Raw genomic sequence first — 23,859 nt, forward strand, 5'->3', positions numbered from 1 at the left:
TGCTTTGAGTGGGTGTTAAGTTGTCCTGACAGGCGGTATATAAATTGAATGTTATTATTTATTATTATTTATTGGAGGCATGAGTTTAAGAAGAAAATTCATATCCTTTTGATGGTCCTACAGTGATCACCCAGGACCTAGGGAGAAGGGGGGGGGGGAAATCACTCTTATAATCTTATATTTAATCCATCCGTTTAATCGGTTAGATAAGCACTATTACTACATTATTCAATATCATCACCTACACTTCTGTCTTTATACATACACACAAATTTAGTTTTAACGAAAGCATTCACATACACATATCAAGTACATTTATCTGAAATAACTTCCAGTCTGCTTTTATTTCCAAATAAAGTACATTTATCCAAGAACCATGTACATTCAACATAGAACATTTCCAGCAACAGTTACAGTCTATTTTCCATTCACAGTTTTTTTAGTGCAATGCACTAAAAGGCCAAACACTTATCTATCCATAGAAGAATATTTTATTTATGATCATTTTAGATATATTTTATACAAAAAGGATATATGGACACAAGGTATTTCCCTAAGCAAGGGAGGCAACCCCATTTTTTATTTAAAAAACGGCAGTTCTTCAGATGTACAGTACCTCTTAAATTGTGGCAATTTGACACAAATCACTAAAAGTTTTCTAAAAATTAAAAAAAAAATTGTGCAGAAACCTGCCAAAAATGTCATCATGGCAGGTATACTGTTTTTGCTATCAAACTGATTATAAAATAGACAGGAATAAGCAAGCCTTTTACAAACTTTACAGTGAATGTCAAGTGCTACCTACAGTGGTCATTCAACATCTTAAGGGCAAAAAGAAAATAAACCTTGCACTATATTCTTTTTAAGCAATATTTAAGAAACCACACAAATGGTTGTGTATGAACAGTCTACATAAACCGAGGACTACTTCCACATGAACGTTAGTGTGTTGTTTTCTCAAAATAATTACTGATTTTTTTTAAGCTGCAACTATTAAAGTGCTTGTGTATAAAAATTTAAAAACAATTAAAATAGGGGAATGTGGGCGGCTTGTAAACTTCCGTATGAAAGACTGTCCAATATGCTAGGCATGCAAAAATTACTAGGGATCTTTGCAGCAAGTTCAGTACAGTCAAACTCAATACACCAAACAGATTAGTCAACCATGAACTGAAATTAGAGCAAATGCTAGAATTATTACAATTCAATTACAATTCATTCAAATGACACTAACAAACTGTTTGCTCATATACATTCATTTATAAAAAAATATTTTTAAAAGTACATAACACAGCAAGTGTTTGCTTAGTAGTTTATCACAACAAACATAAAAATATGCTCAGCGAGATCAGCATTAAGTAGGGACCACATCTATGGAACACAAGATTTCAAATGATAATTTCCTAAAAAAATAAGTCTTCCAAAAATGTTTGTAAAATTTCCCTTTTTAAAATGTTTCCTATTATCAGCACTACTGAACTGCATGAACTAGAGCAGCTGGCTCTTGGTTCAAAGGTAATGGTCTAATGCAGTTTAATTGCTGTTGAAAACATAGGACAAGGCATTGCCATTACAGTCAAAACATTCAGTAAGAAAATAGCTTACAAAAATATTCTTCTTATAGCACTATTCAAGACAGCAGTGGTTCTAATTCCAAATTTACCACACATCATTTGATGTTACAAAGGAGACATATTTATAACTCCTACTCAATAAAAAAAAGAGGTTTGAACAGCGGGCAGCATTTAAAGCTTACCACGCAAAGCCACAAGAAATTTAGTTAATTGTGGTTTTGGTAATGACACATCTCATTATGATATTGCCTTTAAAAACAACAAACATATACAAGCTGAAGGTGATTTCTGAACAGCTGAGAGCTACTCTACATATAATCCTTTCACATTAAAACCACAATCTAGAAGTGGTTAACTGTGGGAAGCTACCTTCAGATAAAGTTAACTCTGGAACTAAACAAAGAATATCAACAGACACGTGTTCTTAAAAATGTGTTAAAAGATTAACAATCTTTGTATAAAGCAGTTAATTTTGTTTTTAAAAAACTATTTTTTCATTAACTACCAGTTGCCCCAAAATATTCTGCATCAAAAATATAACGTTAGACTGATATTCCGTATTTCCTATTTATTTCCATTGCATAAAATGGAGTTGTAGAATATCTGAAACACTTTTTTCCTTAAATAGTCTCTGTGGAACAAACATCATGGTTAAAAGTTCAAATATAGGCGCCAAACAGAAACAAAACTTGCTCAGATTAAAGCTGGGGTTTTACAAGACTGGCACCTTGCGTCAGCCAGTCTTGTAAACTCCAGCTTTAGAATGCAAAAAGGTGTTGCCATCAATTGCCACTACCATTCAAAACCAAGTTTGATTTTTACATACCATCATTTTATAATTGTTGAGAGCATTTTAGCATTTCTGTGAAAACTCTCCCCCCAAATGTTTGCTAATCTATGAAACCAGACTTGGGTAATACAGCACCCACAGGTCATATCCAGCCCACAAAGAGACTTTCCTCTAGCCTGGGTAGTACCAAAGAAGTGCAAAGTTAATTTTCAAAAACCTTTGGAACTACGATACCTACTGCTAAGTATTAGACCAATAGAATTTGATACGGAATATTAAACTTTGAAAGACTAACCCTGAACAAATAAAAGCGTACTGGGCAGCAGTGTCCAGAATGAAGGAAGTTCAGAAACGAACTCTTTGTTTCATGCTATAGAAAAAAAAAACTGGCTGAAAAGATTAAATGCGGTATTTTTGTATCTCCAACAGCATCAGTTTATGCAGAAAAGTTATCTCTGAGCGAGGAGTACCACTGGAAAATTTAGGCAAACACTTAAGAAGGCACAAGCTGTCCCTCACCAAACGAGAGCTTTAGATCTCGTATTTCTCCCTTTGGTTTTGTTGTTTTCTTCTGGCGAGCGTGATGCATTTGCCTTATGAGTCTTCTTATGATGTTCTAGGAAAGTCTTTTTGGCAAATGCTTTTCCACATTTATTGCATCTGTGCAGAGAAAAGTTTTTTGTAACTTTCACTTCAATGCCCACGTCAGCTCCTTCATACTTCTTACTGGGTGAATTGGAGGCGACGTCTTGTTTTGAACCATTTTGTTTTCCTTCGTCCCTCTGAGGGCCTCTTTTCGTTACCTTGTTTAGAACACAGTCAATGGGCTTTTTTATCGCTCTGATTTCCAAGCTTGCAGTTATTTTGCCAAGGTAACGTGAAGACTTTTTATGTACTACCGTTATGTGTCTTATCACATCACGCTTTCGGCGTGTTTCGTAAGTGCAGAGGGGACACCTGTAGAATTTAACATATATGTTATTCCCATCTGTGTGCAACTCAATGTGTTTTGTTAGATTCTGTCTAGAAGTAAACTGACGTTTACAGAGTTTACAATAAAGCTTCTTGAAATCAAAGCCAGCTGAAAGTCTTGGTTTCCTGGATTTTTTGGGACCTCCCACAATAGACTGATTAGCGGATTTTGAATTTTCTGAGCCCGGCTTAACTTTGTTTTTCTGAGTGGATGACGCATTCTTTCTTTCAGTCGATGGTACGTTCTTTCGCTCAGCAGATGATGCATTTTTTCTTTCAGTTGATGCTGTATTCTTTCTTTCAGTGGGTCCTGCATTCCTTCTCTCGGCAGAGGAAGCGTTCTTTCGCTCAGCAGAGGAAGCGTTCTTTCGCTCAGCAGAGGAAGCGTTCTTTCGCTCAGCAGAGGAAGCGTTCTTTCTCTCATTTGAAAGATTTGCTCCCTTCACTTCATTTTGAGCAGAAGCGAAAATGGGAGGCGTGGATTCTGCGGAATCTGTTGGCTCCGTTTTAACTTTCACATCAGTGTTAACAGTACTACTGGCCTTTTTTTCTCTTTTAGTACTTTTTGTAGAAAGAGTTATCTTGTGAACAATCTGCATGTGTCTTTTAAGCATTACTTGGGAGCTATATTTTCTCTTGCACAAGAGACATTTGCAGGCCGTTAAATTGTATTCTGCCTTTGAAGAAGACTTCTGTTTGGGAGACTTAAGCGTTTTTTTAGAACTCATGTCCAAGGATAAAGGTTGACCAGGTTTTGTAGCTATAGCAGGAGTAATAGAATCTCTCCTCAGTCCCCTGTGAACTTCATCAAAATGCCTTCTTACGTTGGCTTTTGTAGCAAAGGATTTAAAACATACAGGACAACTTCTGCCCAGTGTTACAAGGACATTCTTATTGCGTCCCATTCCAGCAGTCTTATTTGGCTTTTTTTTAATTTCAATAAATTTCTTCAGTTCTTCCATTTTTTTTTGGTGAACTTTTCTAATGTGACGACGAACACTGCGTCTGGAATGAAATTCTTTTTTACAGAGACAACAAATTAACTGGTGACCAGAACTGGAATTATCGCCCTCCGACTCAGGTTTTGAGGATGGGGATGGTTCTTCCGGAGTCGATATTACATTCTTCGCAGCAGCAGGAGTAATCTCCACAGTTTCTACTTCTGAAGGAGCTGGAACTGCTCTGGGTGGTTCTACGCTGGGCTCTGGCATTTCCGCTGGGACTTGAACAGGAGTGACGTTCATTTCAATGTTCTCAATGGCGCTGTCAGCCTTTGAAACGTGTTGAAACACAGCATTTCTGTTTGTTTCTATAGGCTCTAGTCGGATTATATAATCCTGCTTGTCCACTTTTGGATACATGGCTTCCAACAGATCCGTTATGGCTTGACTTTGTTTATCATTTACATCAGGAGAGTCTGTAAATATAAACAATGTTTAAATAACATAATTTTATGAGTGTTGTTCTCAGATACAGGCTTGCTTTAAAAATAAAAACTTCAGTCTCATCAGCTGTTTTATTGTGTATATATGGGCCCCAGACTACCCGCTCTAACCGTGCAGGTGTTAAGACAATACTAGAAGATGGAAAGAGACAGCTCAGCCAAACCGTCACTTGGTTCCCCCATTTCTAGAGCACAGCCTCTCAGCAGCCAGCCCGCCTCTACCTGGCAGAAGGAGAGGGAGACACACCAAGGCCCCTTCGTTGGCCTCTAACCAAGGCAAAATATATGTAACCACATTTGCTCATATCCATGCCACTGGAGTGGATCCAACCATCCATCAAGAAGCCTTCCTCCAGCTGAAGAGCTACTTTACGTTGGAAGGAGGATCCTTAGGCCGGAGGAAGGCTCAATGGAGTGCCTTTGCCTCTCCCCCACCCCACATCACTGTCTACAATCACCAATGAATTAAAAATCAGGTTTTTTTAGCTTCATATATATTATCACTAAGCAAAAAGAAACAGAGACACTGTACTTTTGATTTTAAACATTTTAAGGTATTTTATAAATTGTTTCAAATAACCCTAGAAATAAATGATCTGGATAAACAATTAAAACCCAGAACATAAACTGCAGTGCAAGTAACAGATAGTACATTATTTAGTGAATGAGATAACTCCATTTATGGTATGTAGTAAGCTGACCTGGTTTAATTTTTAAAAAAACTAAATGTTCACTAGTACTTGCTTTGCAAAATCTGAACCAATGCCTTTAAACTTTTGGAATGGATCTTTGTGAGGCCCAAACTTACTGTCATCCATCCGGAGACTTGGAGGACAATAGAACTTTTTATGAGTGATTAAATTTGGTAGTCCTCTGAAGAGACTGCGGCATAATTTACATTCAAATATGGTGTCCACATCTTTCAGCAAAATATGTTTAAGCTGTTTAGTGCCTGAAACAAAAACACACAAAGTAGGTAACATTAACAATAGGCACACTGAGGACATACTTATTTAAATCCCATTCCAGCAATGGGAGAGTTAAAGATAAGCTTAGATCTTTCCTTCTGAAATCAACAGCCAAGTGTGTACATTTCATCTGGACTGCAGAAGTGTATTTTCTAATATATACATTGTTTGCATTAAAATATATCATGGGGGGAAAGTTTCACATCACTATCATTGTATTTTGGAATAAATATGTTACTGAACACAATAAAGTTTGCAACATTAGTCAGTAACTATAGGTTGAGTTCTAAAAGTAAAGGATCAAGAAATAATTGCCTTTAAGCAACATCTTTTAGACCAATCTTGTATAAACAAGGGTGAGTCACATGTAAAGAAACTGAGAACCCTTATGCAGTTTGTGTGAGTTTAACAGGCAATAATAAGGGAAAAAATAATAAGGAAAAAAAACACACTCCTTGTTTACACCCCAACAGAAATTAGATTAAGACATTTGACTACATGAACTGGTACCTTCAGGCAGGAGCGATCCATACAACCCCGCTGTCTCTATGATCAAGATGCTCAAAAAAGGGTAGTCCTCACACAGCGGCTTTTAAACACATGAACTAGGGATGTATCATGAAGTTGTGTGTTCAAGGCTTTCTCCTCAAAGCAGGTGAGCCAAATGCTTCTAACAGTCTCAAAAATCTCAGTTGGATGTCAAAGCCACACTGTATTTCACTCTCAGCTGTAACCAATTCTAGATATGTGCAAACTTAAATCAACACTTAAGTCACAGCACACTTGTAAGTGGTATTTGCTATTTATTTAATTAATTTAAGAGATTTATTCGCCACCTTTCCATCTAGAGAACCTCAAGGTGGGCTACAACACACACTTACCTGGCCCTGGAAAGGGGTATTTACACCCCCGGTGACAGCTGTTTGGCGGGGATTTCCCCGCCAAACAGCTGACCCCAGGGGTTAAATGCCCCTTTCCATGCCACTGCACAGCAGCACGGAAAGGGGTTTTTAAATCCAGGCCAGCTTGGCTCAATGGTTTGGCCAAGCCGCTGATCCAAAGGTTTAAAATGCCCCTTCCCGTGCCGCTGCACAGCAGCACGGAAAGGGGCATTGTAAACCTCAGCCGGCTTCCATCAGCGGCTTGACAAGTCACTGATCCAAGGGGGGAATGCCCTTTCCCCGTCGCTTCTGAGTAACAAGGAAAGGGCATTTAAATGTTCCTTTCCCTACTGCTGTGAAGTGACAGGGAAAGGAGCTACCCTCCCCTTGGATCAGCTGCCTGGCCAAGCGGGGGGGGGGGGGGGAATGCCCTTTCCCCGCCGCTTCGCAGTGACAGGGAAAGGAACATTTAATTTCCTCTCCCTGTCGCTGCATAGCAGCAGAGAAAGGGCATTCCTCTCCCCACTTTGGATCAGCTAGGCAGCTGATCCAAGGGGAAGGGCTAAATGATCCTTTCCCACCACTCTACAGTGGCGAGGAAAGGGCATTTAATGCCCCCCCCTTCGATCAGCTGCTTGGCGGGGATTTCTCCGTCAAAGCTGATCCCAGCAGTTAAATGCCCCTTTCCCTGCCACTTCACAGCGACATGGAAAGGGGCATTTAAACCCCAGCCAGCTTGGATCAGCGGCTTGGCAGGGATTTCCCCTCCAAACAGCTGGTCCTAGGGTTTAAATGCCCCTTTCCCTGCTGCTTCACAGTGGCATGGAGAGGGGCATTTAAACCCCTTAACCCAAAGCTTCCCAAAGCGATTGCTTTGTAAGCGATTGCTTACAAATTGTTTTGGGAAGCTTTGATTCGGGGTTTGTGAATTGAGCCCAGCATGCTGGGCCCAATTCAGAAATTCCAAATCTTTGCAAATCAGAAATCCGAATCGCACATCCCTGCTAACCACTACATCACTATTGTTTCATTCAAGAATAACATGATTCTATCAGAGACATCTTAAGCAGAGTTACTCCAGTCTAAACCCCTATGGCTGCTTGTATTTATCATTCATATGCAAAGCTGCCAGCCCAAATTCAATTTCCTTCAAAGACAATTATGCACCAACAACACATAAGCGTCAGAGTCCTTGTACAACATCTTATATTATCACTTATCTTATTTCAGTCACCTGAACAAAAATCTACTGGCTTCACTAAATTATTGCTACTGTTATTTGGCCATTTATTACTGCCAGCACATTAGGTTTGATGCAAAACACAAACTGTCCATGATCTGCACAGTACCTTGTATAGGTAAGAAGATACGCAAATTACATTAGATATACGAGACTAATTTGAGGATATGCCTAGGAATAGCTAAATAAACAGGGAAGAGGGTACATGAAGAGTCACAATAGAAAAGCATCAGTCTAAGTTCAGAAAACTCGGTAAAAGAAGCAAGTTTTCACAAGTAGGAGGAAATGATTTAACTTCAAGAGGGGAAGTATATTCCAGACATAAGGAGAATAGCAAGAATTACCTGAAGCACAAAGAAGCAACTTTAGATGAACTTCAGTGGAATATAGAAAATGGTAAGTGATATGGCAGACAAATACAAATAAAAGCATGAAACTTCCATTAAGTGTTATGAATTGTACAGCTCACCTTTGGCTTGCTGCAGTTCTAAGGTTTTGCTACCTGCCTACATATTTGAAAATGTAGTAAAGCTTTTTGATGAAAAGGGTTCAGGACGGGAACGCCACTTTTCCGGCTGAAAGCTTCACTAGTTCTGCAGACAGGACTGAACAAGCAGATACCTGTGAGACTCGCAGTGGAAGGAGAATTCTATCCCTCCCTCCTGGCTCACTTGTCTACTCTCTGACCAGCCTACCTAAAGTGCTGTCTTTCCACGAGACTGGACCATGCAGCTGCCGCAACAGCAACCAGGAAAAAGGGGGGGGGGAATGGCTCCTGCTCTCTTTACCCATTCACTTATGGGCGGGGGAAGCTCCTAGTCCTCCTCACCCACCCTCCCGCCTGCAGCCCCAGCAGTGGAAGAGGCAGTGGCTCCTAGTTCTCCTCACCCACCCACCTGCAGTGCTGGCAGCAGGAGTGACAGCCCCTGCTCCTCCTACCCTGCCCACCTGGGCTGGTTGGCACGGAAGCACCTTCTGTTCCTCCTCCCTGCCTGCCTGGATCACACAGTGGTGGGTGCCTGCTCCTCCATTCATTAAAATTTAATGAAAATTACATGTTAAGCAAATGACGTTGCTGTGAAAGATTAAACATTAAAAAAACCCACATTTTTTTAAAAAAGCTACTCATACCTGACCGAAAACACTCAATAATTTGTTGAATGCCAGATTTTGATGTTTGAAGAGGCTGCTGCAATAAAGGCGGATCCCCAGCCTCCAACATATGCACTGAAAGACATTTAGAATAAGTAGTAAAAAATAACTCGAACTACATCTGCATGTCCATATAGAGATGGGAGTTATACTTTGGTAGTATGTAATTATGTAGCCTCTAGCTCTACAAAAATCATAGAGTATGCTGATGATCCTTTTTGTGCTTTTCTGAAATAGATATAATTTTAAGTGATATAGATATAATGGATATAATTTTAATAGATATAATAAATAATAGATATAAATTTAATAGGTAATTTTAATATATAATAGATACAATTTTAAGTGATAAAATTTTAAGTGACATTCTTACGCCAATTCCTTGGAAAGAAGTCTCACTGCGTTCAAAAGGGACTTGCTCAAGAAGGATCACTTGAACAAATTAGACAGCTCCCCTATGCACAGGGCTTTTTTTCAGGGGGAATGCAGGGGAACGGAGTTCCGGAACCTCTTGAAAATGGTCGCATGGCTGGTGGCCCCGCCCCCTGATCTCCAGACAGGGGGGAGTTGAGATTGCTGTCTGGAGATCAGGGGGCGGGGCCACCAGCCATGTGACCATTTTCTCCAAGGGCAACCCACTGAGTTCCACCACCTCTTTTCCCAGAAAAAAAGCCCTGCCTATGCACACTTACTTTTAAGTATGTCCCTATCGTTGGAGCTTCTCTATTGGTTCAGAGCACACCGTTCCTAACATTTGATGTTCTTTCTTCTTTTATAAAAGTTGTTAAGATGTCTCTTCTTCTTCTCGTCCATCATAATTATTCTGCTTTTACTTTATAAACTACACACACCTGTATTATTCTACATTAGCAGCACCATCTTACATGGAATTACACCCCTCTATTGAAGTTAACTGAGGAATGTACCACTGCTTCGTATGGCACTACAATGCATACACTTATTTACATTTTCCTTTCCTTCATGTTCTTTTAGGCGAGAAGCTATTTCTGGCAGGATTGTGTGTGTTTATCACTGTAATGTACTCAGAATATTGTTTTTAAAAGTGCAAATTGTTTGGACATGGGGAAAAACTGCTTTACACAGCTTAAAGAGTCGCATCACAATTTCCAAAACTGAAAACAAAATTGTTATCACCACAGTTTTTGCTCCTTTCCCCCTTCCTCTGCCCTCTCTTCAAGTGCACAAGAAGGCCACTCAGGCTCAGGGGTTATTTACATGCCCAGAGGAATTACCAAAATGATCTTTCTGAAATAATTTTGTGTGACAGTTTTAGGATTTTACCCATCTATTATTTTAAAATATTTCAGATGAAACTTAGTACTTGATGTTGTCCTAATTCTGTTACTACCACACCATTTTGATTCTGTTTCTAAAAGCCTCTTGGTATATCATAAAATCTAAAAAAGAAGATATAACATTAACGTAGTATTATTACCTGGTTCACAGCACCCATGGTGATGGTGGTCTGTCTGACAACACTTATCCCTTAGAGGCATTTTCTACATCAATGACCTACTTTCCTTGTACATCCAGCAGCTCTTTTCTGCTAAAACAAGCAAATCTTCAATCATTTTCAAGAAAATAAGGAATTTTGTATATAACAATAACAACATTTGATTTATATTCCACCCTTCAAGACAACTTAATGCCTATTCAGAACGGTTTACAAAGTGTGTTATATTCTCCTCACAACAATCACCTTGTGAGGTGAGCAAGGGTGAGAGAGCTCTGAGAAGCTGTGACTGACCCACGGTCACCCAGCTGGCTTCAAGTGGAGGGGGAATCAAACCCAGGTCTCCAGATTACAGTCCCGCACTCTTAACCACTACACCAAACTGGTGTTGTGTACTACTACATAACATATCTCTCATGTAGTTATGTTGGCAAGGATAACTATATTTTAGAACGAATTGTGTTTTGGCATGGGTAACTATATTTTAGAACTAGCTGGGGTTTTTTTTGGCATAGGTAAATATATTTTAGAACTAGCTAAGTTTTTTTGGCATGGATAACTGTATTTTAGAACTAGCTGCTAATGCGAACTTTGCACTGTGAACTTAACAATGTGAACAGACAGTGACATAAATATTTTTATTTATCTGACAGAGATGAAACACAGAAGGACAAATAACAAACAGCAAGCCCTCCTTCAAGAATAACTGTTAGGAACAATATGCAAAGTTGTACATCTCGGGGCATGTTAGCACTCCTCCAACATCCAATGGTTGGCCTCAATCAAAATGGAAAAAGAGGAGGAACGTAGGTGAAAAAGAAATGCATTCCTTGACAATAAATCCTACAATCCTATCAGCTGATGTTATCAAATCTCTCTATAGTAAATTTATTTATAGTATGGTTTTCTCACTAAGACTCAAGATGTAATTTCTCTGCACAATAAACAACAGGGGAACTTCCTTCATTTTATGCCTTCAATAGATGGGAATCGTCCCAATCTAAAAGTCAAGTTCTTTTTCAAGTGATACACACACCACTGGTTCCATAATTAGTCCTATGAAAACTCAGTCAGTAGTAATGCACGTTAAAGGCCTTGTCTCACCGCTACTGTATATTGCCAGTATTTATTTACATTATTTCTAGACCACCTATCTCCCACAGGACTTGGGGTGGGTCACAAAATTAAATGTATACCATAAAATCACAACACTTGAATTGAAAACAAGATTAAAAGACATAATAAAACTACAACAGAAACAATAAATAAATATAACTTCATACTACAACATTCTTGCTACAGTAGTGTATTTCGGGGGGGGGGGGGAGTAGTATGACCTGTCCCATTCTGCACAGCCCCCAGAAGAGTAAGAGCATGGTGTAGCTTCCTCATAGTCCTTGAATTTTGCAGAAAAACAATCTCTAAGCCTCCCTCACTCTGGATGAATAAAAAGTGGACGTATCACTTGTAAAAATACCCAAGTTTAAAATGAACTTAATGCAAACAAACAAACATATTAATGCCTACACTTACAATCTCTTAAAATGGAAATATGACCATATACCAAAACATATCAAATTGAAAGGATGCTTTTCTATGTAAAAGAGAGCCATAGGAAAATTATGACTTTTCAAGTCAAAAAATGTCAAACTGAAAGGATGCTTTTCTATGTAAAAGAGAGCCATAAGAAAATTATGACTTTTCAAGTCAAAAAATATAAACAAAACAATATGTTACATGGGCTATGCATGGATGTAAGATGTATGATTCACACTGGAACCAGGAACGAAAAGGTCTTTCTAGGTGCTATGATCTAGAGATGCTGTGTATCAGAAGGGCCATCCAAAAATGCATACAAATGATTGGCAAGGCTTTCTCCAAGTATGAATTACGAGTTCTTAACTCTGTAATGCAAACAGCATGGGCATGTATTTTCCTTCTCATGAAGAACCACTGTTTTGCCTAGAAACCACCTACTCTTACTTATGGGAAGTTTTGTACATCCTTAAAATACAGATGTTTACTTGGCGGACCCATTTCTTTCAAGGGAACCTAGTTTCCAGCTATGTTCATAAAGGAATGCAACCTTCCTCTTCTATCAAGTAATCTGTTTAATGTCCTTGCCATAAGGAGAACTAAACAGAAACTTGTGCCATACTTCTACAGTACATGTGAACTGTACAACTAAAGGTTGTGGTCTTACTAGGTTATACAAAGACAGTATTACTCACAAATCAAGACAGTTTTCATTGTTACAACATCCAGGAAATATTATGGAATGGAAAATTCAATGCACCTCTCTGATTTAAATCAGTCTTTTCTAGGAGAGCTACCTCATCTCAATTATCAATCTGCCATGGTACACACCTGTTGCACTGACTGAATACCCCATATGCACCCTACCATACCTTCTACATCCAGCCACAACACTACACCAATTCTTTGTACCAAAATGTAATCTCCACCATCCTTTCCAATATCTCTTCACTACTATTTAACATACCGGGCAATCCCATCCCCAAGTACCTAGCCACAAGATTAGAAAAAATATCTTTCATTCTTAATTCAGAGTGGCATTTAAAGACAAGATCCCAGGAATTTTCTTGGGAGGTCCATCCACAACATCTAACACTCTCCACAAAATGCCATTACAATATCTTATACATCTTCAAAACCCCTCTACATATCAAAATACCACCCACTATACCTCACTCAAGTTTACACCAAACACTCCCCCATTTACAAAACACCTCTTCCCTCAAGCCCTGCCTTCTCAATTTTTGCACCAGGGTTGTCTCTGTCTACCGTACAGTGGACAATTCAAACCAGCCAACTTTAGGACTCAGTACCGGCCAGCACTCATTTCCATTGGCAAAGCTCTGCCCTGGACTTTGCAGCTACTGAAAAGTACTTTTGGCCACATCCAAAATGCCTCTCGTAATTATGCCGCCAAATGCACTCTCTTTGCATAGGGATCGTCAAGATAAAGAACATGGTTTCTTCAGATGACCCAGTGTTCTAGTCAATACATCTATTTCCACACCATTTCATTCATTATATTGCAGCGATCAGCACCTGGATGTCTGAGCAAGAAGCAATTATAGAGCTGTCACCCTAAAGGCAAAAGAGGCATGGAGCAAGACACAGCCGGGACAACAGACTCTGCATGCCCGCCAGTAGGGAGGATGAGCTGCTGTCCAACATTCAGCCTGATCGACCATTCCAGAGAACAGGAAGGGCTTGCACACTGTTTTGCATGACTTTGCTTCATCCTAATGAAATGCCTTAGGATGGGGAAAGAATGAATTCCCCCACACCTGTGATAAAAGCAAGAGTCCAATAGCACCTATTGGTACCGCAAATGTTGTCAGTCTTATAGGTGCCACTGGACTCTTGTTGTTTTCTACTGCTACAGACCAACACAGCTACCCATCTTGAGATAAAGTTAGCCACCCACTCGGAGGATGCTCAAATGGTTCTGTGACTCAGTGCCAGAGCATCTGCTTTGCAAGTCGAAGGCCCCAGGTCTGGTCCTTGCCAGCTCGGGTCAGTCTGACACCCCCCAAGAGCCACTGCCAGTCCGAGCAGGCAACACCGACCTTAAGAGACGGATCCCCTGACACAACACACCTGAGGCCCGCGTGCAGGGGCCCCCGCACGCCTCGCCCTTTCCACGGCCAGCAGCCAATCCCGCTCTCGCAAAGCTGCCCTACCTAACAGGGCCGTTGTGAGGATCAAGCGAGAGCTCCTCTGAAGGAAAGGCAGGATTTTAAAAAGCTCCCGGAGACGCGGCCTCGCCCCACGCCCGATCCCTAACCCACGCCCGATCCTTCCCCGCCGCCCGGGGCCGCCCCCACCCGCCACCTGTCACGAGCCGCCGCCCAGCACCGACGGGAAAGGAGGCTGAGAGGGGCGGGGGGGGGGGCGGCCAGCTGAGGAAGTGGCAGCGGCGGCGGCCGCACTTACGGGGAGGCTCCGGCCGGGCAGGCGGCGGAGGAGAGCGGCCAGCCGGCCGCCCGCCCGGGCGCGGGAGGCGAGCGAGGCGGCGCTGGGCGCGAGGCGCCTCTTCTGCGGGCGGCAGGTGACAGCGGGCGCCGAGGGCGGGAGGCAGGCGGCCGCGTCCACCCCTGCCTCCGCCGGAGCGAGGGGGCGGGCGGGGAGGGAAGCGCTCTGGCCGCGTCCCGAGCGAAACTTGCCGCCGCCGCCTATCCCGCCCAAGCGGCCGCGCGACGCGACCCCGGAGCCGGATGGGCGCAAGGGCAGGAAGTGACTGCGGCCGCGGCAGGCCTGGGGCCACGCAGCGCGCATGCGCCGCACCCGGCTTTTCCCTCCCTCCGCCCCCCTCCCACTTCGCGAGCGCATACAGGTGCCGGCCGCCGTCTTCCCGCCCGGGGAGAGAAAGTGGCAGGGCCCGGGAGCGCGCGCCGACGCGCGTGCGTGCGCCCTGGCCGGCCTCTCTCCGCGCGCGGGCGCGCTTTGGCCAATCAGCGAGGCGCTCGGCCGGCGGCGCAGGGGCTCCTTTGGCGGCGCCCGGGAAAGTTTTGCCTCGCGCCTCCGCCCCGGCGCGGCGAACTTTGCCGGCTCCGCCCGCGCGCCTTCGCGCCGCCACGGCGCCTTGGCGCTGAATGGCAGAGGCCCGCCTGCCTTAAGACGCCGGGCTGCGAGTGCGACTTGGCAGCTTCCGAGGGTGGCTTTTGGGGCAGGTTTGCCGCGCGTCGGCGGAGCGGCGCGCTGGAAAAGCGGCGAGTTCCCCACATGCTCCACCTCGGAACGCGGCGACGCCCTTGGCGATGATTTGCCGGTGACGGGAAAGGGGCATCTCGACGTGGACGGCGATGCTAAAAAGGAACGAGGAAGGCTCGGGATGCGTCGGGCGAGGTGCGCTCCCTGCACACGGGCGCGGCAGTTTCGCTGTCGGACTTCTGCTGCAGTGAAGGAAGCAGTGGAGGATCGTGGCCGGTATGTTAAGACGTTCTCGCCGGTGCGGATTTGTTTTTCTTGCCTTTTATTTTCTTTCTCTTTCTTGTTCGCAATTTCCGCGTGCTTGCAAAATCAAATAAAACTGCAGCCGTTTCTCCCGTGGTTGTCCGGCTTGCTGAGGATTCTGCTCAAAGGCAGAAGGAATGCAAAATGTTCTTTTAAAAGTTTATTTGCTTCATTAGTTCCCTGCCTTTCTCCCAGGTGGGGACCCAAAGCAATTTACATCGTACCCTTCTGTGAGGTAGGTTAGCAAGGAGGGCAGAGTGGGGATTCGAACTTGGGTCTTCCAGATCCTTTCCTGATACCCGTAGTGGCTTTCAAAAAAATCTTTAAAAAAAAAATCCAGATTTTACTTTATCATTAATCACAGCAAAAGACAAATTTGAAAGCCAGAGAAGGGGATGAAATGCTCAGTTCCAACAAGTCGTGGTTTAACTGCAGTGCACAGAAGCAGAATGGGATATACACAATAAGGAAATATATTTACATTGTTTAACTATACAAGTTGTCAAGATGGTTAGCCGTGTTAGTCTGTCTGTAGCAATAGAAAAGAGCAAGAGTCCAGTAGCGCCTATAAGACTAACCAGATGTGTGGTAAGGTATGAGTTTTCATGAGTCACATCTCCGAACAAGTGATCTGTGACTCACGAAAGCTCATACCCTATCACAAACTTTGTTAGTTTTATAGATGCTACTGGACTCTTGCTCTTTTCTACTTATTCAAATTGTGAATCCACATGTCTGAGAACAGGCAAATCCATGCAGTAGGTGCCAGCGGTGACTGTCATTCATCATTTTTTAAATCATGGGAAATCTCAAGTTTGCAGAACTTGTATAAGAAGGAATGGCTTCATTTTAACTAGATTCTTTCTTTTGTTTTTAACTTAAATTGCATGTTAACAACCGTCATGCTCCAAATTTGCATAGCATAAAACGTTATTTCAAATAAAGCAAATGAATGAATAATGAAGCACATTGATCCATTTTCAGTAAGACTGAAGTAGGTCCCTGGTGCCTTTTTTTTTTTTACTAAAGTCACCTTACCTTTTTTTAAAAAAAATGATCCTGGAATTGTTCTCCAGCGCAATTGTGTTTTTCTCTCTATAACTATTTTCACTGTATCTTTAGCATAGATTGCTCCATCATGCTGCAGAATAAAAAGTAATGGAACACATTTTATAATATAATATTTGGGGAAGATTGAACCCTAATATTGAATTTGGAATCTGGCTAAGAAAATGTTGGGGACTTCTCTGTTTGGGCAGACACTTATCAAAGAAACTGCTGGTATGAGAGGAAGCTTGGCACCATCTTATTATCTTCATCTGTCCATACTAGGCACCGCAGACTAACCCAATTGCTCTACAAAAATTTGTGTAACTTGGAAGGGTTTACAAGTTATGAGTGTTTCCAGCAAAATCCTGTCTTAGTTGCGGAGTTGAAAATATGTGAAGCATTTTTATGTAGAACTAAGTCCCCAGAGTTTAATGGCATTTATTTCGTAGTAAAAGGTTTAGGATCACTGTGATGATTTGCTCTTTGTTTTAACCTTAAGACTGTGCCTTAGACCTTTAGTTCAGCTCCTCCTTACGTTATCTTAAACTTTTGCCATAGGAGGTACACAGAAGCACACAGACTCTTTCAGGCTCTGCAGTTTTGCCTGTTTTGTCCATAAAGAATATTTTCTAGCAGCACATCGACTAAAAACTGCAGTTCACTCCGCCCCCTAGGACAGAGCTACCATCCAATCAGAGCAGACTCCATTTGCACGTCCAGCCCCCTCCTTTCTTCAGCGGCGTACGTTTAAATGTGTAGTAACAATTAAAAAAAACCCACGTTATCAAGCAGAAATAAAATCCAAATTAAATACATTGCATGCAGAATATTACAGTCCCCCACCCCCTTCGTAGCAGAACACTGTCTCTTTTTCAGAAGGACGGTGTGCACTGTTTGTTAGCAACTGTAGTCTCTGGGAGGAAATTTTTCTGCAATTGTCTCTGCAAAGGTAGATTCCTCTTCTTACCACTTGGCTGGTACACATCTGTCCATGTGCTCTTGCTGTCGTCTGGTCTGACTCCAAGTCGTATGGATTTGGTCTGGACTTCTTGGCCTCTGGTCACTCCTCGGTCTGGGCAGGAAGCCCTCCTCAGGTCACTGGTCATCACCAGTTGCTCCGGTCTGGTAATTTGTCACTGGCCCTCACAAGTTCTGGACTGAGTACTTTCCTCTAGTCATCACTGTGGTCTGGGTGCCTGTATCTGATAACTTGTCAGCCACTCACATTGGGACAAATGTTGCAATGTTGGCCTCTTAGAAGGGGAAGTGAAACTGACAGCCTTCAGGAGGCAAAGAGGAAATTAACAAATCCTCTGAGCAGCTGGCTCTGTAGAGAGGGGAAATTGACAAAGCCTTCAGATCTCTCTTAAAACTCAGCTTCCCGGCTAACATTGTGACCCTTCACGTGCTCCCCCTTGTGTAATTCATCTCTTGTAGCGTGGCTCAAAGACTCAAAACCCTGGAGAGCTACTTCCAGGCAAAATAGACAATACTGGCCTTGATAGATCATTCACCTTACTCAGCTTAAGGCAGATTTGTGTGTTCAATCCCACTGATAGCAGTGGAAGAATTTCCATGTCAGTCAGTCTAGTCCCCCCCACCCCGAATAATACTATAGGAGTCTTCTGTAAATAGACCTAAATTAACAAATGGATGTATTGTTTTTTTTAAAAAAATCTTGCAATGGGAACAGTAGGATTATTCCTAATGAGCAAGTATAAACGATACTCTGCTTAAATACCCTGTTTGTTCCATATCATTGTCATTTTATTATTTGATTTCAAGTTTTTTTATTTGAATTCTATGCCAGTTAGGCAATCTTAGCTTGTGCAGTTTTTAACAAAATTGTTGTAGTGTGATTTTGGATGCTGTCCTAATGGCAGATGGTGAATGTTTTCTGTTTTGTGATCACAGCCCCTCTTTTGGCATTCACTTTTATAGAAGTGCTCTTTTCAGTGAATGGAAATCATGCCACCAGACACTACAAAGGGAAGTGGATCCAAAAATAGAAGGCAAAGCAATGTACCTGCTAAAATATTTAATGCTTTTGGGGCATCTCCACACCCATTCAAAGTTAGGCAGTTATTTTACATCAGTATAAGATAGAGCAATGACAGCGATTGTACAAAACTTTTGAATGACAGACAGTTGTTTAAAGTCAGAACACAACAACCTTCAAGATCAGCAACACTTCCATTTTGTATGAGTTCAATTTCAGTTTCTTTGCTTTCAGTCAGTCGACAACAGCTGTCAAGCAGTACTTCTGTTGCATCACCTGGGGATTTGAATAGCCAAGTACAGAGCTGGGTGTCATCTGCCTATTGGTGACATCAAATTCCATAGCTGCGAATGAGTTCTCCTAAAGGCTTTACATAGAGGTTGAATAACATGAGGGATAAGATTGCACCTTGTGGCACCCCACATGATAAATCCCACAGTGAGGATCGCTGGTCTTCAATAGCAACTAGGGATGTGCACCTGAAAAAGATTTGGGTTTCCTGCTTCGGGTTTTTCCGAAGCGGGGAAAAGCTTTGGAAAATACCAAAGCTTTCCGAATCGGACCCAATTCGGGTAAAATACCCGAATCGGGTCCGATTCGGAAAGTATTGGGGAGGGTGCTTCGGGTATCCGATTCAGGTAAAATACCCTAATCGGATACCCGAAGCACACACCCCTAATAGCAGCCCTTGAGTAGTTTATGTGATTGATTTGAACCAGTCCAAGGCACATCCCGATACATGCCTCCAAATGCCTCAGCAGGATGGCCTAGTCTACTGTGTCAAAGGCTGCAGATAGATCCAGGAGAAGCGATAATGAAGCATGGCCTTTGTCTGCATTCAGGCGAAGGTCGTCAACTGGAGCCACCAGAGCCATCCTCATCCAGTGCCCTAGCCTAAAACCAGACTGAAAATCGTCCAAAGCACCAGAGTTGTCTAAAAAGGCCTGGAGTTGGCCAGCTACTGGTCTATTCTTCACTTTGCCCAGGAAGGTAAATTAGAGACTAGGTGATAATTGGCTACATCATTTTTGTCTAAGTATGGCTTTTTAAGTAGTGGGTGGATGACCACCTCTTTGCAAGGCTGAGGGAAGGTGCCTTGAGTTAGTGACTGATCATTGATAGACATCAAGGGCTCCTTTATGTGGTCTTTACAAGATTTTAGTAGCCAGGATGGGCAAGGATCTAGAGTACAAATAGTGGCCTTCTCAGATGCTAGAATTCAGTCAATATCCATCACTGACATGGTCAAAATGATTCAGAAACAGACCTGATGATGCGTTAAGCATTACTTCTGGTTTTCCTGTATTACAAGTGGCATCTAGATGAAACTGTACTTGAGCTATTTTTTCAGCAAAAAAAAAAAAACTTTGCAAAGATGTCCTTGTTCTTGAGGCTCAGATTTAGGGGTCAAAAGATGGTGAGATACTTTAAACAATTGGGATGGATGTGATTTAGCTGATGCAGTAGACACAGAAAAGTAATGCTTCTTTGCTGCTATCACTGCTGCTTAATAAGTCTTTCAGTGGACTCTGTAGCATGCTCTATCAGATTCAGCAAGCATTTTCTGCCAGTGTCTTTCCAGATGTCTTCCAGTCCTCTTTAGGAGCCAAGCTACAAGTGATGCCTGACCCAGGTTGGACACTTGTCAGCCTCTCTCAAGTTTTGATGGGAAATATAGGCATCCTGGTCTTGCAGCTTGGCTCTTCATTTAATTGAAGTTTACAGAGCGGCAGTCTATGGGCGGGGGAACATGCAGTTGGGAGGGGATTGCAGACATCAGGCTCTCACCAGGCACCCCCTTCCCCTCCACTGGGTGTGGGGGGAGGGGTTTCTGTAAACTTCAATTAAATGGAGAGCCAAGCTGTAAGACCAGGATGCCTACATTTCCCATCGAAACTTGAGGGAAGCTGACAAGTGTCCAACCTGTGTCAGGTGTCACTTGTAGCTTGGCTCTAGGTCGCCCAGAACCACAGGGCTGGTTTCCACTGCAAGGGAGGGAGGGGTCAGCAAGGAGTAATCTTAATCTTGTCAATGGTTTCAAGGAACTACAGCTTCCATGCTTCTACCACAGCCTCGATGGGGCCTGAGTGTGGAATTCTAAAATCCTCCAACACATTTTGGAATCCAGAAGGGTCTGTGAGCCTTCGTGGGCAGACCATTTTAGTTGGGTCTCCCATTTCGTGGCTATCGGGGCCATGTTCACCCTTGACATCATCAGTTAATGGTCAGTCCATAGTTCAGGCCGAAACTCCAACTCTGAAAGAAGAAAAATAAAGACATATTCCTTAAAAATATTTTTTTTTAATCTGTGTATTCACTAAAACTGAATAGAAACTAGGAGTGGCGTAACAGACATCAACGGCCAAAGGATTTCACGAACAGAGGGGAAAGCATCCTTCCCACTCTGTAACATCAGGGCATCTGTTCTGATGCAGTTCTAATGTTCTGAGCTGAAGGAGGTTGAAGCGGAGTGCTCAAAGATGATCTCAAGAGGCAGATGGGGAGAGGTGCTCTTTGAAGTATGGGGGCTCCAACCCCTGAAAGGCTTTAAAGATTAAAAGCTTAAATGGATCCTGGAAAAACAGTAACAGCCGTTGCAGTTGGCATAGCATTTGCGGGTATATTATTGCCTGCATATGCCTATCAAAATGGTATATACCAGTATTTTCCATAGTGACCAGTTAAATGCAGGATCCAGTCTCTCAAAGGCCAAGCTTTGTTTTTTTTTAAAAAAAAGCCAAGACCCCATGAGGCCCAGGAGAGTGTGCTATGTTTTAAGCCTACTTCAGCTATCTGAGAGAAGTCACAGCCACTTTAGGGAATTAAAGATATGGTATCAACCTCCAGCTTGCAACTTGGCAACCTGTGTCTTAAAGGCAAAGGGGCCTGGCTGAAAATAAGTCTTGTGGGCCACCTGGGGGGTTGACAACCCCCTTCTTGACAATCGCAGCTGCATTTCCTTTGTCCCCGTCTCTGTATTAACATGGCAAAGTCTCCGCAAGTCAACACTTGCCCATTTTCTTTCTGTTCTGAGCCTGCATTTTAATTTTATCTGACATGATGAAGATTATTCATAACTAATTCTCCCTGATGTAGTTAACTTGACATCACATGAGAAAAGAGACAAATGGATATTGTACAAAAATGACAGGAGAAAAAACGTATTCTGGTGACTTTTAAGATGAGAATCATCAGTCATATAATCAGCTAAAAGCTAACCACAAAATGTATGACTCAAACCTGAATAGCCACAATTGCCTATTAATTTCATGCCCAATGCGTATAGCATCTGAGGGAATGGAGGGCAACCTAAAAATGAAGCTAATAGGTTTTTTTTTCAAGCATAGTATGAACAAATACACAAGCCAATTGAAATATATTTTCCAGACAAGTTTATAAAGACCATAAATTCAAGTTGTTCCACTTTAGTGACTGATTTCCTCAGTGATAATCTTATGTACTAACAGCCAAGTGGCTCTGATCTGAGGATACTTAGGTCTGGAGACTATGAACAGACAAGACAGAACTATGAACAGACAAGACAGATATTGCTATACACCTGGAAAATGATAAAAGGAGCACCTGTAGCTTTAACCAGATACCATCAGTGGGTGTTGTCAGGCAACCTGAACAGTTCAACCAGTCTTCCAGGTTTGGTTTCTATCAGTAAATGATATGGGGAGGAGGCAGGGCACTTTCTATGGCTGTTTTGGCCTTTGGAGGACTCATTGGGGTCAGGCCTGGCAGCAGCTGCCAGGCAATTTAATACCACATGACCTGCATATCTTGCCCAGACCTGGCTGCTTGCTACTGCTCAGCAGCCCAGCCCCACAAAATCCAATGTAGTGGTTAGAGTTTCAGAATAGGATGAGGGAGACCCAGGTTTGAATCACTGCTCTACTGTGGAAGCTCACATATCAGTCCCAGACATTTGCAACTGGGCAGAGATTTTTATCCCCCTACCCTTTTTTGGTTTGGCAAGCACTACTATTTTCCCTTCCATGATGCCTCTCCAAAATGCCCATTCCAGATATTTTTTCCCACGTCTAGCCCTATTACAGTGTTCTTTTCCCAAAATTAAATTATTTTGGTTTACCAAAATGTCAGTCATATACAAACTTTGATCCAGCCACACACACACAGCCTCAGTGTTGTTCTGAGAATAAGGAGAAAGATGTAAGCTGCTTTGGGTCCCCATTGTGGAGAAATGCAGTATATAAATGAAGTAAATTAAGACATATAAAGATGGGGGGCAGATAAAAAGTAAGTTGTTTATTGGGTTTGAAGGAGAGAAGGACGTAGGGAGAGGTGAGCATATGAGGGCCGGCAGGACGAGGGGGAAGAGGAAATAGTGTGGGGAAGGAGATACAAGAGAAAGTGAAGTACCCTCCCCAAGTCCTTGCAGGTTCCTCGCCATGCAACTGGGCCTGTCTCAGCCGGCAACATACAACTGGGCCAAAGGGGAGAGGCTGCCTGGGGAAGGAGAGGGAAAGGTGAAGACGGGCAGACTAGGTGGGAAGGAGAGAAGGGAGCAGGGAAAGGGGGAGAGGCTCTAGGTCAGCAAGGAAAAGAGAACATGGGGAAGTCGTTGCAAGTTCCCACTTCTCATATATCTAATTTCCGAATGTCCCCCAGGGCAAAGACTTGCCTCCGCAGGGGCATGGATTTCCCATGTTGTCACCCCTGTCCTGAGCTGACAGTGCTGGAAGTGGGCAGGGCAGAGAGGACAAGGGATTTATCACTGCCCTCACGCCGAGCTGGAGATGCTGGAGGCAGGCGGGGGGAGGGGTGGTAGTTCTAGTTGTCCCCCCCCCCCCGCAGCTGCCAACCATGGAGGCTAAGGGGGGGAGGGTAGTCATCGCTGCAACTCAACTTGCACGTCAGCAGGCAGACAAAACCTGGAGGTGACAGAGTAGTGGGGTCAGCCCGCTCAGCTCCAGCCCCTGAAGGAAGTACCTTAGTGGACTGGCGGGCGACTCGAGCGCCTGGGATTTCCTTAGTGTAAAGGAGCCGTGGCGGGGGAGGGGGCTGTGTCTCCTCCCTTCTCTGTTTTCTTGATCACCTTTCTGTAGATACAGGGATAAACATGAGTTTGATAGTTCCTCCTAAGATCGGGAAGGCAGCACAGTTTTAACTGCTTCGATCAGCTGTACTCTTCACTTTTTCAATCAGTCTCCCCCCCTCTTTTTCCATTTGGATGTTTCTGAACCCAGTCATTTTGTTCCCTTCTCCCCCATTCTGCTTTTCCTGAGTGTCCATGAGTGGGTCTGTTTGGGCTTTCTACCACTCCATAAAAAACGTTTGCAGTGGATTCCCTACTCGGTTTGTT

General features: G+C 42.9%; 1 protein-coding gene across 1 annotated transcript; it reads right to left on the reverse strand.

Moving 5' to 3' along the window:
• Positions 1–332: 332 nt before the first annotated feature.
• ZNF800 (zinc finger protein 800) lies at positions 333–14,619 on the reverse strand. The gene is made up of 5 exons (XM_054989398.1): positions 14,462–14,619; positions 10,478–10,585; positions 9,001–9,096; positions 5,589–5,732; positions 333–4,753 (listed from the first exon to the last, which is right to left on the reverse strand). The coding sequence occupies exons 2-5, from the start codon at positions 10,536–10,538 to the stop codon at positions 2,880–2,882; spliced, it is 2,175 nt and encodes a 724-aa protein (XP_054845373.1). The 5' UTR covers positions 10,539–10,585; positions 14,462–14,619; the 3' UTR covers positions 333–2,879.
• Positions 14,620–23,859: the final 9,240 nt, after the last annotated feature.

This window comes from Eublepharis macularius, chromosome 9, assembly GCF_028583425.1.
Source record: "Eublepharis macularius isolate TG4126 chromosome 9, MPM_Emac_v1.0, whole genome shotgun sequence".
In the NCBI taxonomy this organism is placed as follows: domain Eukaryota; kingdom Metazoa; phylum Chordata; class Lepidosauria; order Squamata; family Eublepharidae; genus Eublepharis; species Eublepharis macularius.